This window comes from Anopheles coustani, chromosome 3 (genome assembly GCF_943734705.1).
Source record: "Anopheles coustani chromosome 3, idAnoCousDA_361_x.2, whole genome shotgun sequence".
Classification (NCBI taxonomy): domain Eukaryota; kingdom Metazoa; phylum Arthropoda; class Insecta; order Diptera; family Culicidae; genus Anopheles; species Anopheles coustani.
In genome coordinates, this window is record NC_071288.1 from 50200347 (window position 1) to 50216603 (window position 16257).

Genomic DNA, 16257 nt, shown 5'->3' on the forward strand with positions numbered 1-16257 from the left:
ATCAGTTAAGTCTAGTGTAACGGATTCGAAAATGAGCTCTTAAATTTTATGCTGATAGCATGTAACCAATTTCGTCAAACATGAACTTCTACCCAATCTGCGAGTAGTAAAAGCAGCTCGTTACTTTTTTCCTCGTTTACGTTCAAAGGACATCATAAGCACCAATTGTTAGGGTTAGAAGCCAAATTATCTTGTAAAGGCAAAACATACAGAAGTAATAACTATGGTTCATTCCCTCCCAGTCGAAGTCCTATATTTGGTACAATGTAATATGCATCAGACACTTGCCTAATCTCCTTTCAACATGCAAGCAGACAATTCAGTAAAAACCATCCACACCAACCAATTGTTGGGTTTAAAACTTTAAAGTATCTCTGTTGATACGAAAATATTAAATAAAGTGAAAAAATTTGATCCGACAAAAATGGTACGACTTCCATACAAAATCATATTTGAGTTTGTTTCATTTTATGTTAAACCTAGGTGCAAGCATTTTGTCGTCAGACCCTCCTCTTACCAGGGTAAAACGGAGTGAAAGTCCATTGAAGCATCCTAAAGCCTACACTGGAGTCATGGATAAGAACGTCGATAATGTATGCCTCACCCCTGGGTGCATTCATTCTGGTTAGTATGCAAGTAGGATAACAACTGAACAACAATCTGTTGTAGTTAAAATAACAGCAAAATGAATATGATTAAAAGGAAAGAAGGTGAAAGAAACCCATGTTAATGAATATCGTTCTTATTTTCACAGCTTCGAAAGCCCTGGAGCAGATGGATCAGACTGTGGAACCCTGCGAGGACATGTACACCTACGCCTGCGGACGATACGTCAAGGAAACGATCGTCCCGGATGAAAAGGTATCTGTAACCACGTTTTCTGTCACTAACGATCGCTTGCAACAGCAGCTACGAGCGCTGGTTAGCGATGAGATCTTCGAGTCGGATGCTACACCGTTCAAGCTTGCCAAGAACTTGTACAAGCTGTGCATGAACAAAAGTATGTTGATGGTTTGTGACGGTTTATGGCACGAAAAACTTGATCATATCATTCTGTTCTCTCAGCGAGTATCGAGGAGAATGGCAATGGACCCTTGCTTTCCATTCTGGACACACTTGGTGGATGGCCAGTTCTCAAGGGAGATAGCTGGGACTCCGAACGGTCCTGGTCATGGGAGAAATCGGTTAAAGATTTCAACAATAACGGATATAGTACGGATTACTTCTTCGATTTCTCTATCACAGAGGATCTGAAGAACGCGACGCGCCGAATGATTGATGTAAGTGGAAACAGTCAGGTAGAGAGAAACAAGAAACCAAACAAGTCAGGTATATGACGAATGTACCTTTTTCATTCCACAGGTTGATCAAACTTCGTTGGGCCTTGCCCGAGAATACCTGGTGAAAGGTTTGGAGAATCCTATCGTATCCGCCTACTACGACTACATGGTCGATATGGCTGTTATACTTGGCGCAGATCAGGCACGTGCTAAGCAAGAGCTACTCGAATCACTGAACTTCGAAATGGCGCTGGCCAACATTTCCCTACCGAGAGAGGAGCGACGTAATATCACTGCTCTATACAACCCCATAACGGTCAAGGAGTTCCAGCAGCGTTATCCCCACACCGAGTGGATAGAATACATCAATGCACTTCTAAAGGGCACTGGAACCGTGATTGACGAGAACGAAGTGATTAATTTGGCCGTGCCAAAGTTCATGGAGAAGCTTGGTCCGCTGCTCCAGAATACCCCCAAGCGGGTGATGGCCAACTACGTGATGTGGCGCATTAGCGGGTTCTCGTCCTTCTTTCTCACGGAAAAGCTACGCAAACGACAGTTGCAGTACAGCACGGCAATCAGTGGAAAGCAAGAGCAGGAACCACGGTGGAAAGAGTGTGTAGATATCATCTCCGGGAGACTACCGATCGCAGTCGGTGCGTTGTACATCCGCAAGCATTTCCGGGAAGACTCGAAGCGCGCTGCCCTGGACATGGTGAACGACATCAAGAGTGAGTTTGTGAACATTCTCAAGAAGATCAATTGGATGGATGAGGTAACGCGCGTATCGGCGCTGGAGAAGGTTTCTACCATGGTCAACCACATTGGCTACCCGGATGAGCTCATGGACGATGGCAAGATAGCCGATTACTACAAAGACCTTGAACTCAAGCCCGGCAGCACCTATCTTAACTCAATTCTCAACATTGCCAAGTTTGATACAACGATGGAAAACAAGAGATTGCGCTTGCCGATCAACAAGACCGACTGGATTGACCACTCCAAACCAGCCATTGTCAATGCTTTCTATAACTCAGTTGAAAACAGCATCCGTAAGTAATGGAGGCACGAGATCCTTACGCTAAGGGGAACCATTGGAGTGAGCAACTAATATTAAAAGAATTATTTTTCATGGTTTTGCATTGTAGAGTTCCCGGCCGGTATTCTCCAGGGTCAGTTCTTCTCGTATGATCGTCCGAAGTACTTGAACTACGGTGCGATCGGATACGTGATCGGACACGAGATCACGCATGGCTTCGACGACCAGGGTAGACAATTTGACAAAGACGGTAACCTTGTCGACTGGTGGCAGGCGGATACTAAGAAGGCGTACCTGGAGAAGGCCCGATGCATCATCGAGCAGTACGGTAACTTCACCGAGCCGAACGTGAAGCTGAACCTGAACGGTATCAACACGCAGGGCGAGAACATTGCCGACAACGGTGGCATCAAGGAAGCGTACTATGCGTACCGTCAGTGGGCCGACAAGAATGGACCGGAAGCGCGCCTACCCGGGTTAGACCTTAGCCCGGAGCAGCTTTTCTGGCTATCGGCAGCGCAAACCTGGTGTTCCGTGTACCGCCCGGAATCAGTAAAAATGCAGATAACCACTGGCGCGCATTCGCCTGGCCAGTTCCGAGTGCTCGGTCCAATGAGTAACATGGAGGAGTTCGCCAAGGATTTCAATTGTCCGGTTGGCTCCAAGATGAACCCGGTGCACAAGTGTGAGGTGTGGTAAAACTATTGTTTCCTCGCTAGATCCTTTTTTAAATGGATACATTAGGGGCTTCAGGACTTAAAATTTCTACACATGTTACAGGGTTGGTAAAGAAATACTTTCAGGTGGCTTTGTTTTAATTTTTTTTTTTTTTGCATGACGAGGATATATTTACACATTTGTGCAACTTTTTTCTTCACTATGTCTGAATAAACCAATTGAAATATTAATAAGCGAATATCTTCCGAAGCAAGCAAATACATAGTGTTCATGGAAAACGAAGCTGACGAACTTCCCGAGGCTTCCAAATGAAAATGCAGATGCTCAGCAGTCAATTGGCTGTAGTAATTATGCACTTTTAATTATCTTAACTTTCTACCAAAAAGCACAATAGTGTTGAATTGGAAAATATGTTTAAATTAGCTTTTCGTCAGAATTTGGAAATCACCACCATTGCTCACCGTTTCCAACGAATAAAACTGTTTTCTAAAAAAAATCTTAAGAAGAATGACATAAGCTGGTGAAAGTGCATTCTATAAAAAACTTTTGGGAAATAGGTTTTCATTCTGAGCATTGTTTTTACAAATGAATCAAAACACGTGTTGTGGAACAATGATGAGTATAACTTTCTTAAAGATTTTTTTTTAAACTGATAGTGATTCAGTCCTCTTGCTCGTATGAAATACACAATACATGGAACCACGTTCACAACAAATTTTTACCATTCAAACGAAAGCCAATACTCAAGGATTAAAACTCCCCATGGTTCGAAGCGGTCACGGGTCGCATCCAACGTTCTCGCGTTTTTGACATCTCTGGCCGGGATGCGGAAATGGACCAATTTGGCGAGCGACAGTGACCGGTTTCGGATGGAGCTTCGTTAGACCAAGGCCGCTCAGCGGCTACAACCGCTTAAAATAAAAAACAAAATGATGCATTCGAAAATATTGTACTAATTTTTTCATCACGAAAAGGACCGCATTGGGCCAGAGACTTGCCAGAAGGCAAGTGATACCTTTTTTATATTTAGATGAGATGAAAGTTATATCATCAATTTGCCACTTCCATTAATACATAATAGCCAATTCCATTAAAACATTCTACAATAGCGAGCGGAAAATGGTTGATTTTTAATCTTCTGAGTATAAAATGTTAATTCGATGTATCCCGGCTCAAACCCAAGATGTTTGATATGAGTGGGTGCTTACGTCACGTCTAAACCAGTTTCGAAACACCATTTTTGACTACATCCATCGAAAGCTACCATCGAGAAGTGGTGTTGATGTACGTGCGAAATAGTATCCGATGGTCAGTATCGGAAGACTCACTGAAGTGGTGGGTGCTCTCACGATCGTATTCGGCAGATGCCCTCACTTATCTTAACCTGCGAGGAATAGCACAACTTCAACATCCAAATGACCAATACCGTTTCACAGATTAAGTATGTAGTGCTCCAGCTCAGTAGATAGATTATGATCACATTACCTGTCGAGTGTGAAAGGTGTTTTAAAGAAACCAAATGAAATTCTCCAACGTTTTCGATCACTCTGTACAATTTAAGTGTTGTGGTTTGATGAGATTAGAGAACTCATTTTCATTGTGATTTCGGCCAAATTTAAGAAAAGTGAAATTTGTTGTAGCTTGTGATGTACTTTGAGTGCTTCGTTCACTCATGCCAAACATGAGTATATATCCTTGTTTGCAGGACATGATCTGAAAATCCCAGCCACATGAAAGTAGTATCTTAATCCTGAGAGTAAAGCTCCACAGTTAATCTTAAATCATTAGACGAACTTAGAAAAGTTTATGAAAGATAGTTTATGAAACACATTATAACTGTTGACTGTTGGCTGATTCCGAATGTTCCTGATTTTCATATGACAAACTTCAACTATTGAAATGCCGTATAACGCACTGCGGCGATTAACGATACAAATAGCTTACACCACGTCTAACTCGTGAAGAGGCCCCTCGGTCCTTGACAAATTTGTCCAACTTTGGTGAAACTCATGCTATAGTGAACCGGTTTTTATGGGTCCGGAATTAAAAATCCCATCTTCCTCGTTGGGTATTCTTTGCCTACGGTGTTTTGAATAAGTTGGGTTTTTTAACAAAATCTTTTTCGCGCACGGACATTGCTAGGTGGATGGAAAAAATAATCTATGCATGTATGCATCAAACAACAGAAATAAAACTAACCGGCTATGTTCCTGTTTGCAATTCTTTTTTTTTCGATAAAAACGTTTGATAAGGAATAGGAATCTTGGTCTAACGTAGCGTATATACAAGAATAAGGTTACCACCGGTTTGCCACTTAAGAAGTTGTATATCATCAAAAACCTGTTTATGTCGAATAGCTGACCTTTCTGTAATGAAACTAAACATGAGCGAGCTATTTGCATACGATCTCGGTTCAATTGACCAACGATCGTCAGTGGCAATGTTCGACAAAATTAGTATGAAACTTAAATTCCAGAAACCCATGTACCCTATTGTTTGGTGTTTATTCCGTCGTTATTCGTTATTTATATACATCTATCGTTATGATACAATCTTACCTCCCCTACAGAATAACGTGATACAAAACATTTAAGGTTGCACTGATAATTTAGCAGCCTTTCAGGGGGATTCTATTTTCCAAACTCATTTTTCAACAATTTCTAGGTACCAGCGGATGTGCAACGTCTAAAATGAACAAAAACAGGATAGGTTGGCGCAGGAATAAATAAATGGATTTAAAGGAAACCCTTGAATGTTAAGTCCAGAGAAGAATAGAATTCCTTTTATCTTCAAATTATCCATTTGTTCGCCAACATCGAAATCATTTAAGAAAATTCAACTTTTAAACCTTTCAAAGTTACTAGTTACTATTAAATTTTATCATTTAAATTTCAAAGAAAGTGGTTATGGTTTACACTTTCATTTAGCGTGGAAATTTAATTGAAGGCAAGGCTTTTGAAAAGGCATGAAGCAATTAAAATTAAATAGGATATCGTTACATAAATCGTTTACTGCCTTTTACTGAGCGGGAACCAAACATAATCATCGCTGACTCCTCGACTTCCCCCCTAGGGATCTCGGCTGGTGGGATCGCCGAAGCGCGGTAGAACAGATTCTGATGTTTATCAGTGCCGTGAGCGTATTAGCCGTAGTGGCGCTAATGGTATCACTGCTCACGGTTGCCTTCACACTGGGAAATCCGGGTAAGTGTACACCAGTTTAGTTAGTATAACGATTATATGTATATGGTTCAATTCATACCAAATACCTCTCAAGCGGTATACTCAATTATGAGTTTAAATTAAGTTTAAATTGAAGAGTTCTGATGTAATGGCGGGGGCGGCCCATGAGCGCCGATTTCCACCTCGACGGCGTGGGTTCGAATCCCAACCGAGACCGGACCCTCCCCTTTACGAGGGGACAGACTATCCACGTACACATAGCGTAAAAGTCTCGTAAGCCCATAAAGGGCAGGCATGACCAACAAGGCCGTTTACCCGAAGAAGGAAAAGAATGTAACGGCTATTTTCTCCTATATGATAAATTCGGTATGGCTGGAGCCAAAACCGTCCGGCAAAGGTTACTAACGGATTTGGGTTGTGCGGCTTAAACCATTGTGCAAATAATAAAATTTGATCGAATTGAGTCTGGGTTCCTACTAAACAACCATCTTTTTCTCTTCATTTCATCTTACCAATACCAACATTCGAGTTGCAGTTAAGGATGCCAATGACGTCTGTGACACCCCTGGGTGTATCTATTCAGGTTAGTATTCAACTGATTTCCTTTTAAACCCACGTTGGTAATTTAAAGAAAAAGAAAATACAAATTAATTCTTTGTGGCAATAATGCTTTCCAATTTATATCGTGACCACACATAGCTTCCAAAGCAGTGCAGTTAATGGACCTGAATGTGGAACCCTGCGACGATTTTTATAGGTACGCATGCGGACGGTACATCAATGAAACGATCATTCCGGATGAAAAAGTGTCAGTTGACACGTTCACCGCCACTAACGATCGCTTGCAACAACAGCTAAGATCGTTGATTAGCGAAGAGATCTCCGAGTCGGATGCTGCACCGTTCAAGCTTGCCAAGAACTTGTACAAGCTGTGCATGAACAAAAGTATGTTGATGACCTGTGATGGTTTAGGACACTTAAAACTTGATTCTACCGATCTGTTCTCTCAGCGCGTATCGAGGAAAAGGGCATTGAACCCCTGCTTTCCATTCTGGACACTCTTGGTGGATGGCCAGTTCTCAAGGAAGATAGCTGGGACTCGGAACCGTCCTGGTCATGGGAGAAATCGGCTAAAGATTTCAACGATAATGGATTCAGCACAGATTACATAATCGATTTTTCCATCGCTGGTGATTTGAAGGACACGACTCGTCGTATGATTGATGTAAGTGAGCAAGGGCAACAGTCAGCAAAGGGAATTCAAACAGCGAACTTCATGCGATCAAATCGATAATGTAGTTGTGCATTCTACCTTTCACAGATCGATCAATCTGTGCTGGGCCTTCCCCGAGAGTATCTAGTAAAGGGTATAAATGACCCTATCGTATCCGCCTACTACGACTACATGGTCGATTTAGCCGTTCTGCTCGGTGCAGATAAGGCGCGAGCCAAGCTAGAGCTACTCGAATCACTGAACTTCGAAATGACGCTGGCCAACATTTCCCTACCAAGAGAGGAGCGGCGTAATGCCACCGCCTTATACAACCCCATGACGGTCAAGGAGTTCCAACAACGTTATCCGCACACCGAGTGGGTGGATTACTTCAATGCACTTCTTATAAGCTCCGGGATCGTAATTGACGAAAACGAAGTGATTAATTTGTGTGTGCCGACGTTCATGGAACAGCTTGGTCCGCTGCTCCGGAATACCCCCAAGCGGGTGATGGCCAACTACGTGATGTGGCGCATCAGCTGGTTATCGTCCTACTTCCTCACCGAAAATCTGCGCAAACGCGACCTGGAATTTACCAAGGTAGTAAATGGAAAGCAAGAAGAACAACCGCGATGGAAGGAGTGTATAGATGTTACCTCCGGCAGACTGCCGATCGCGGTTAGCGCATTGTACATTCGCAAGTACTTCCGGGAGGAATCGAAGCGCGCCGCCCTGGACATGGTGAATGACATCAAGAGTGAGTTTGTGAACATTCTCAAGAAGGTCGACTGGATGGATGATGTGACGCGCGAATCGGCGCTGGAGAAAGTCTCCACCATGGTCAACCACATTGGCTACCCGGATGAGCTCATGGACGATGGCAAGATCGCTGAATACTACAAAAATCTCGAGTTCCAGCCTAGCAGCACCTACCTTAACGCCATCCTTCTTACTTTCAAATTCGACACAACGACGGAAAACAAGAGGCTGCGCTTGCCGGTCAACAAGACCGACTGGGTCGACCATTCAAAGTCAGCTGTTGTAAACGCTTACTACAACTCGATCGAAAACAGCATCCGTAAGTAAAGAAAACAGGGAGTGCTCGACTTCTTAATAATTTACACACTGGTTTCGCTCTGTAGAGTTCCCGGCCGGTATTCTCCAGGGTCAGTTCTTCTCCCACGATCGCCCGAAGTACTTGAACTACGGTGCGATCGGATATATTATAGGACACGAAATCACGCACGGCTTCGACGACCAGGGTAGACAATTTGACAAGGACGGTAACCTTGTCGACTGGTGGCAGGCGGATACTATGAAGGCGTACCTGGAGAAGGCCCGATGCATCATCGAGCAGTATGGTAACTACACCGAGCCGAACGTGAAGCTGAACCTGAACGGTATCAACACGCAGGGCGAGAACATTGCCGACAACGGTGGCATCAAGGAAGCGTACTATGCGTACCGTCAGTGGGCCGCCAAGAATGAACCGGAAAAGCCCTTACCGTTTTTAAAACTCAGCCCGGAGCAGCTATTCTGGCTATCGGCAGCACAGACCTGGTGCAATCTGTACCGCCCGGAGACGATGAAGAACCACATCACTACGAGCTCCCATTCGCCTGGCCAGTTCCGAGTGCTTGGCCCGATGAGGAACATGAAGGAGTTTGCGAAGGATTTCAATTGCGTGAGCGGCTCCAAGATGAACCCGGTAGAAAAGTGTGAAGTTTGGTAGAACGATAAGATCAAAAGTAATCAACCTCCGCACGGCTTTCGATCAAATGATCATTCGGTTAGGCCGCCTTGATTGACAGCTCGATTCGATCGAAGTCTGTGCTGAGGCTGATTGCCTCTGAATCTAGATTCCATAAGGATAACCCGAAATATTAAATCGTTCTACATACCTGATTATGACCGATGGCAAAGCGAGCGGTTTGAGTTACTAAATTCTCTTGTAAACATCGAACGTGTCCGATAACAAATGATCTGGAAAAAAGAATCATTATCAATTAGATCAGTGACAAAAAATAAACTGCGAGTATTGAAGGTTATCGATTGGCAGTTGGGTATCGAGTTGTATTTTCTTTCTGTAAAAAAGTGGACCGCTCGATTGATGTTTAATGTCCCACTTTAACATTATTTTGTATTTATACAATCTAAAAATATGTAAAGAAAACATAAGAACAAAGAGAAAACAAAAAAGGCTCCGTAACAGTTAACATCCGCAATTTTACGGCACTTCGTAACTCTAGGGGCATGCATTGCCGAGAAACAGGGAGAAGTAATGGGCAGGTTCATCTAAAAGCTATCGATTCTGAACACATGTGGGTCGCATTAGTAACACTGATCGTAGTCGCACACTATTCCCAAGCTAACTGGACAATAATGGGGAGCAAACTAGTCCATCATGATTTTAAATGCGTTTCCCAACGACCATCGTGTGCATGGGAGGTTCCGTTTCAAGGAAGTTTAATATAAATTTCCTATAATCGAACGACGACGTTTCCCGTTCCGCCAAGCTTATGATGGGGTTCCTCGGGACACTGGAGTTTTGATGATGGCCTTCATTGTTCTGTGCTGTACACTATCATCAGGGACGGGTCCGATTTGCTTGCAAACAACTAACGATTGCATGGATGCGCAGTCGATGTAGTATCCCTGGTATGATAATTTCATCTAACTAAGGTAGGAGGATATTGCTCACATAAATCTCCGGGGTCGCGAAGAACCGAAAAACGGAAGCACTAACCAGACTGCCGCTTCCTCCGGTGCGCACGTAGGGAATGAGACAGCCACCTGTCGGTTAGTTACCACTCTACTGAGGCAGAAAGCCCTTGCCTCCGGTGATGGATTTGTGATCCAGCTTTTCCTGCTCCGACAGCCAAGCCATCTTTTGCCGGTGCTGCCTCGCGGCGGCTTCGCACCGGTCGAGCACCATCTTTTCCGTCAAAACACCCTCCTCCGAGGCGTAGCAGGCCGCTTGCCAGGATACACCGAGCTTCGATATTTCACGCCCAGACATACCTTCGCACATTTTGGCCATTTTGCTGCAGACGGAACTGTAGTCCCACTGTTCCACCTTGAAGCGTCTGCAAGGTTGAAAGAAACGAAATGAACAGTTAAAAGTCATTGTAACAAAACCGTATCTACGTGTGAAAAAAAATGGCTCTTTACTTACTTTTTACCCTCGGCAGCCGGTTCCAGGACAAACTTGTCGAAATACAAGCGCACCAACCGTTCCCGTTCCTCCAATCCCGGCAGGGTAAACTCCACCATCTCATCCAACCGATCGTTGATGGCATAATCGAACTGTTCCGGCGTATTCGAAGCCAACACCAGCATAAACCGGGGATTCTGTTCGCCGGTGCGATACAGGAACGCATTTAGTGCCGAGCGCATGTCTTCGGAGATTTGCTCGGACGAACGTTTGCGCAGGAACGCGTCGGCTTCGTCGATGAACAGCAGTAGCCCCCGACGGCTAGTGCTGGCCCAGTCGAACACCTTGTGGATGGCGGTCACAGCATCGCGTCCCATCGGACCCACATCACCACCGGTCATGATGGCATAGTCCATGCCGGAGTGTGAGGCGAGCCGCTTGGCAAACATCGTCTTACCGGTACCGGGTGGTCCATGCATCAGTATGTTCCGATAGAGGCCCTTGTTGTTTTTTGTGTTTTTCGTCGCAATGGCGATATCTCGAAGGCGCTCTTCGAGCTTCGGTTGCAGAACCACCCCCTGAAGTGCATCGGTCGGTCTGTTCTTTAAACGCTTCGCTGTGTCGATCGGATGCTTTAGCGCTTCAAGAATCGAAAAGCGGGACGTTTCGTTCACCAGCGACGGTTTACCTATCCGTGCCTCCACATACCGAGCCGTTACACCCGTTGCACCCTTCGCCGTGTAGACTCCGAGTGCCAACAGTGACAGACCTCCGACCGTGGTAACCACCTTATTCCAGTCGGTCAGCAGCGCGGTAGCACCCTGCCCGAGCACGGAACCGGCCGTTTTGATTCCCTCCATTACGGTAATACGGTTCTCTTCCGCCTTTAGGCGAATCTGTTCCAGCGTGAGATCGCGATTCTCTCGGTCCACTTTTGCCTTTGCTCGCAGCTCCGCCTCCAATAGTTTCATCTTATTCTTTTCCCTCAGCTCCATCTCGTGCTCGATGGTTTTACGGCGCATTGCTTCTTGCTTCGCCACGCTCTCCTCCTGCTTGCGAAGGTTTTCCTCCTGTACGCGCTGCTGCTGGGCAAGCTGCTCTTCGTAGCGCTTCCTGGCCAGCTGGTCCTGGTACTGGGCGCGCTGCTGCTGCTGCTTCGTTTCCTCGGCCAGCGTTTTCCGGCGCTCCTCATGGTCCACGCGCTTCTGCTCCACCTTCGACGTTTCGATGTGCGCCTCGTACTCTTTCACCTTCACCAGGTACTCCTGCTGGCGGGTGTTTTCCTGCATCTTGGACAATTCCAGCGCTTCCCGGGCATGCTCTGTGGCGGCGGGAAAGAACAAGTGGTGTCGGTAACATCAAAATAACCGTGCGTAACCGTTTGATTACGCAACATTGGCGAAAACTTACTAGAGCGTTCCAGCGTGCGGGCAGCTTCGGCCGCCCTTTCGAGGGCCGACGAATCGAAACGGTACGCTTCCATGGCTTTCCGTTCTGCCTTGGTGAGGTTTACGTCCCCAGCTGCCTGGCCGGCACCGGCGGCCGACGGTGGAGGCCCCGGCGGCTCGGGGGCACCGTCGGCACCTTGCGGGGGAACTTTACTTTTGTAACCGAACAACCACGACATTTCGGTGGATTGGTTTTTATTCCACAGTCGGAAAACAATCTACACTTACAATCTAGGCTAACACTGGGATAGATTACTAACGGCAATATGTCTTACAAGTCGCGGTCATCTGCCACACCGGGTAGGCAGGGAAAATAAAATGTGCTACACGAGCTCGGTCACTAGAAACTGCAGGTTTACTCTGAGCAATATTTTGACAGCCACGCTAGTTTGACAGTCACGCGCTGTCACGCGAATCGGAATCGTTCATCTTGCTTTTGCCTGATAATGAAAACAACGCATCGAAATAGAATTGAGAATCGTTGTGTTGTTCGGTATACTGAAGTGATTTTTGGATCGAGTTTGGATTAATTAGGTTTTTGTGGTTTGTTTCATGCGCTTGTTGTTCGGTTTAACGGTTCGCATATGTGGCTAAGTTTGTTCTATTTATTCAAATTTAACTAAAACACAAACAATGAGACACAGCCCTAAGCGCAGCCTCTGGTCTTACGATGAAACGTTGGAAATGCTGAACATAATGATGGACCAGGAAAGCTTGAAAGCAATGAATGGAAGACCGTTTCGAAAGGAAAAGGCATTCCGCTTGATCCAGGAAGAGATGGCTCAGCGCGGTTTCCAACAGAAAGATGCGAAACAAATAGAATATCGGTGGAAGAACCTGAAAAAGCGATACATAGATATCCAGAAGAATCCCGATAGCGGGGATACACCTTCGTTTCAGTACTACGATGAGATTGATCTCCTGATGAACGGAAGAACGGAAGCTGGTGGTACACGCGTGACCAAACCGAGCAGATCCGCTGGGGAGATCACGAAAGAACGTGCGGTGACTTCAACTTCCCCAAAAGCGACAACAAAACCGGAACCGATGGGTTTGTAATCCTCGATCATCACCCTTGAAATTTAAATTAGCATTTTATTTGCAAACTTTAACTTATTCACAGACGACTCAGTTGTATCTCCCGCGAAAAACGATCAGCACGATACGTCCATCGATGAATCGTTTTGTGACGATGTGGCCATGGAGGAGGAAGTGGTGGAGGAACCGGCGGAGACTTCCGATGCCAGTCAGAGACGATCGCAGCGGAGCACGAAGGGGCAAAATCCCCGTTACAACGCGGACAACTTTAGGGCAGCCCCGTCATCGTCGTTATCTACGCCAAGGGTAACCGAAGACGAACAGTATCGGAGCCAGAAAAGGTTGATCGACTACCAGTTTGGGCTCTACAGCCGTCTGCAACAAGAGTCGGATGAAAAGTTTCTGCAAATGAGCCGCGAAATGTTGATACAATGTAACGTGCGATTCGAAACATTCGTTTCGGAAGTGCTGGCAGAGAGTGATATAGGATAGGATGATGCAAATAATTTATCCAGGAAATGACAAAAGAATCAACAGAGTATCCGCTTCCGAAACGAAGGTTTATTTTGAGTAGCTTCAGCTTCCGGTTTCTATTTGCTTAACAACATTGCGCATAAATCGTTAAAAGTACAATTGAGTGACAAAATTCATAATACAGCTAATAAAATAAGAAAACTAATGGCACTCGTTTACTTTTTGTCCACGTGCAGCTGTATCCACGGATGAATAGCTACATTTTCCAAAGGCATACGGTTGGCCGGTTCTCTAACGAGCAGCTTGGATATAAGGTGACCAGCCGCCTTCGACACATCATTCGGTACGGTGTACTGCACTCGCATAATCTTCCGATAGGTTTCTTCGTAGGTACTGGCCAGAAATGGGGCCTTTCCACACAACAATTCGTATGCTAGCACGCCCAAACTCCACAGGTCGACCGTTTTCGAATGCGGCTGTCCCTGAACCATCTCCGGCGATAGGTAGTCCAGTGTTCCGCATAGGGTGGTCCGCGACGATGCCGGCTCATGCACCGACCAACCAAAGTCGGCTATTTTCAGCTCACCTCCGTGGCCGAGCAGTAGATTTTCCGGTTTTATATCGCGATGAATGACATTTCGCTCATGTAGATAAATCAAAGCGGAAACCAGAGAGTTTACATAGATGGCACACTGCTTCTCCGGGAAACGTTTGCCGGGCTGCTGTTGCTGCGCTTTGAAAAGTGTACCACCCTGGGCGTACTCCAGGATGAGGTAGATACGGCTTTCATCGTGAAAATAGCCATACATGCGTAGAATATTTGGGTGTCGTAAGTGGGACTGGATTTCTATCTCTCGCCGAACCTGGTGTTCAATGCCTTGCGACTTCACCTAGGGGAGGGAAATGGTCGAAATGATAGTGTCAGAGGCAACAGCAAACTGTAAACCTAGTTTTCAATTTACCTGTTTCTTGAAAAGCACTTTTAGTGCTATGACAAACTTGGTTTCTTTTTCCCGAGCGAGATATACATTTCCAAACTTCCCTCTACCCAGCGGTCGGCCAATGTCGAAGTTGCTCAACGTCCATCCCTTTTTTGCCGATCCAGATTTCTGCCCGGATCCGGATGCTCCTGTGTCTGCCGTCTGAGATACTGTGTTGCCCGTTGCGCTGGGCACCGTAACCTGGGGACCTTCTGGGCGTTTCTCTTCAGTCTTTGTCTCAGTCTTTACTTTGCTTGCGCCAGTGGCCGACACAACGGCAGGAGGAGGTTGGAGCTGCGGCGCTTTAAATACGCCAGCCGTTTGAGGCACCGTAGCATTTTTCTGACTGTTTGTTTTCAACAATTGGTTAGGGACGGAACTAGGCACCATTCCGCCCACTGTTGTTACCGGTGCCGGCATAGCAAAGATCTTGCGATTTTCTTTATTTCCACTGCTCGCCATGTCTCCTCGTTCCCCGATCTTCTAATGACGGCTTGCAGTAATCACAAAAGCCCCAGATCACACCAATTTTGGATGATTCACGCAACTAAATATTATACCCTGCAGCCTGTTAAAACTTTGAATACCTCAGTAGAATTTCTTTGTCTCTTTGTGATCTCTTTAATCAAACGGAAAAATAACTACAAAACGTTTTGAGTTGCACAGCCGAAGTGGCTTCGAAAGATCAAACCGGGAAGAGGATTCCTTCGATCGTTGCACTGCAACTGACAAATCTTGTTTGACAGTTGGCGCCCGTTTGAGGTTAAAATAGTTTTGAATTAGATCTAAGTAGAGTTGTGTAATTCAGATTCAGATCCATGAATCTGAATGATTCGCTATGTTTTACAGATTCATCAATCTTTGGATGAGAGGTTCATGAATCCCAAAGGTACATCAACTGATGAAAAATGATGGGTCATAAAATGGGAAGGGAGACCTCCTTTTTTGGTCACATGATCCACGCCAAATTCGTGGCAGATCCATGAAAATGTCTTTAAGGTTTGAAGATTCGAATTCCTAAAGATTCATGAATCCATCAGAATGAATCTTAGGTGAAAGATTCATATGAATGAATTTCGCCTAAAGATTAATTAAGCACAACACATCTAAGCAGCCCGGTGTAAAACGTGTACCATTCGTAGGCCGACGATCGATAAGACGCTAAGGCAAGGTTTCCACAGTTGATTTTATTTAAATCCCGCAACGGTTATTTTAATTTTCGTTAATGTAAATATTCTCCTAGATCAATTTAAAAGTGACTTGAAAACTCCTTCCAGCACACTGCAAACATAATTTTAAAGATAATACTGGGACTCAGATCCATTCGAAGTATAGAAATGTTAACAATTTTATGACCGAATATGGAATCTTGCACCGAATATGCAATGCAATAATGTATTGCATCTCAGTTTCGGACATTTTTTTACCATTTTTTTATGCCTAACTTCCAATTCTTTTCAGTCAATTTTAGTGAGTGTATTACGGCAGCTTAAAGGTACAATTTACACAAATTTCTTAAAGTGGACTGTACACAGTATAAATTATGGTTTAAAGCTGTTTTGTGTGTTTCTTATACAAATGCTAAGAGATCTTCTAGAAATCAGAGGCATCGAACATGATACGAAGCTTGTTTTTTTCGACTTGTTTTCCTGCGAATTGAATTTTCCTTCCACTGAAATCACCCATTCCCATACCCATCCTTTCTCGTAGATTTGTCATCATACATTAGCACCACTAGACATTCGCAATGTATTTTGAAATAGTTTTTATT

The 16257-nt window shown here is 44.9% G+C and overlaps 5 protein-coding genes across 5 annotated transcripts; 3 read left to right on the forward strand and 2 right to left on the reverse strand.

The window, feature by feature from the left end:
* The first annotated feature begins 557 nt into the window (after positions 1 to 557).
* LOC131260279 (neprilysin-2-like) lies at positions 558 to 3018 on the forward strand. Its single transcript, XM_058261974.1, has 5 exons — positions 558 to 624; positions 755 to 1000; positions 1066 to 1280; positions 1363 to 2332; positions 2429 to 3018. Exons 1-5 carry the CDS (start codon positions 573 to 575, stop codon positions 3016 to 3018), a joined length of 2073 nt encoding a protein of 690 aa, XP_058117957.1. The 5' UTR covers positions 558 to 572.
* A 3865-nt stretch (positions 3019 to 6883) lies between these two features.
* Positions 6884 to 9124, forward strand: LOC131260280 (neprilysin-2-like). Its single transcript, XM_058261975.1, has 4 exons — positions 6884 to 7124; positions 7190 to 7404; positions 7501 to 8470; positions 8535 to 9124. The coding sequence occupies exons 1-4, from the start codon at positions 6899 to 6901 to the stop codon at positions 9122 to 9124; spliced, it is 2001 nt and encodes a 666-aa protein (XP_058117958.1). The 5' UTR covers positions 6884 to 6898.
* A 381-nt stretch (positions 9125 to 9505) lies between these two features.
* LOC131260276 (ATPase family AAA domain-containing protein 3A homolog) lies at positions 9506 to 12289 on the reverse strand. The gene is made up of 3 exons (XM_058261958.1): positions 11957 to 12289; positions 10568 to 11867; positions 9506 to 10478 (listed from the first exon to the last, which is right to left on the reverse strand). Exons 1-3 carry the CDS (start codon positions 12171 to 12173, stop codon positions 10205 to 10207), a joined length of 1791 nt encoding a protein of 596 aa, XP_058117941.1. The 5' UTR covers positions 12174 to 12289; the 3' UTR covers positions 9506 to 10204.
* Positions 12290 to 12441: 152 nt separating this feature from the next.
* Positions 12442 to 13736, forward strand: LOC131262479 (uncharacterized). The gene is made up of 2 exons (XM_058264492.1): positions 12442 to 13045; positions 13118 to 13736. Exons 1-2 carry the CDS (start codon positions 12628 to 12630, stop codon positions 13522 to 13524), a joined length of 825 nt encoding a protein of 274 aa, XP_058120475.1. The 5' UTR covers positions 12442 to 12627; the 3' UTR covers positions 13525 to 13736.
* Positions 13574 to 15216, reverse strand: LOC131260284 (aurora kinase C-like). Its single transcript, XM_058261978.1, has 2 exons — positions 14469 to 15216; positions 13574 to 14396 (listed from the first exon to the last, which is right to left on the reverse strand). Exons 1-2 carry the CDS (start codon positions 14946 to 14948, stop codon positions 13722 to 13724), a joined length of 1155 nt encoding a protein of 384 aa, XP_058117961.1. The 5' UTR covers positions 14949 to 15216; the 3' UTR covers positions 13574 to 13721.
* Positions 15217 to 16257: the final 1041 nt, after the last annotated feature.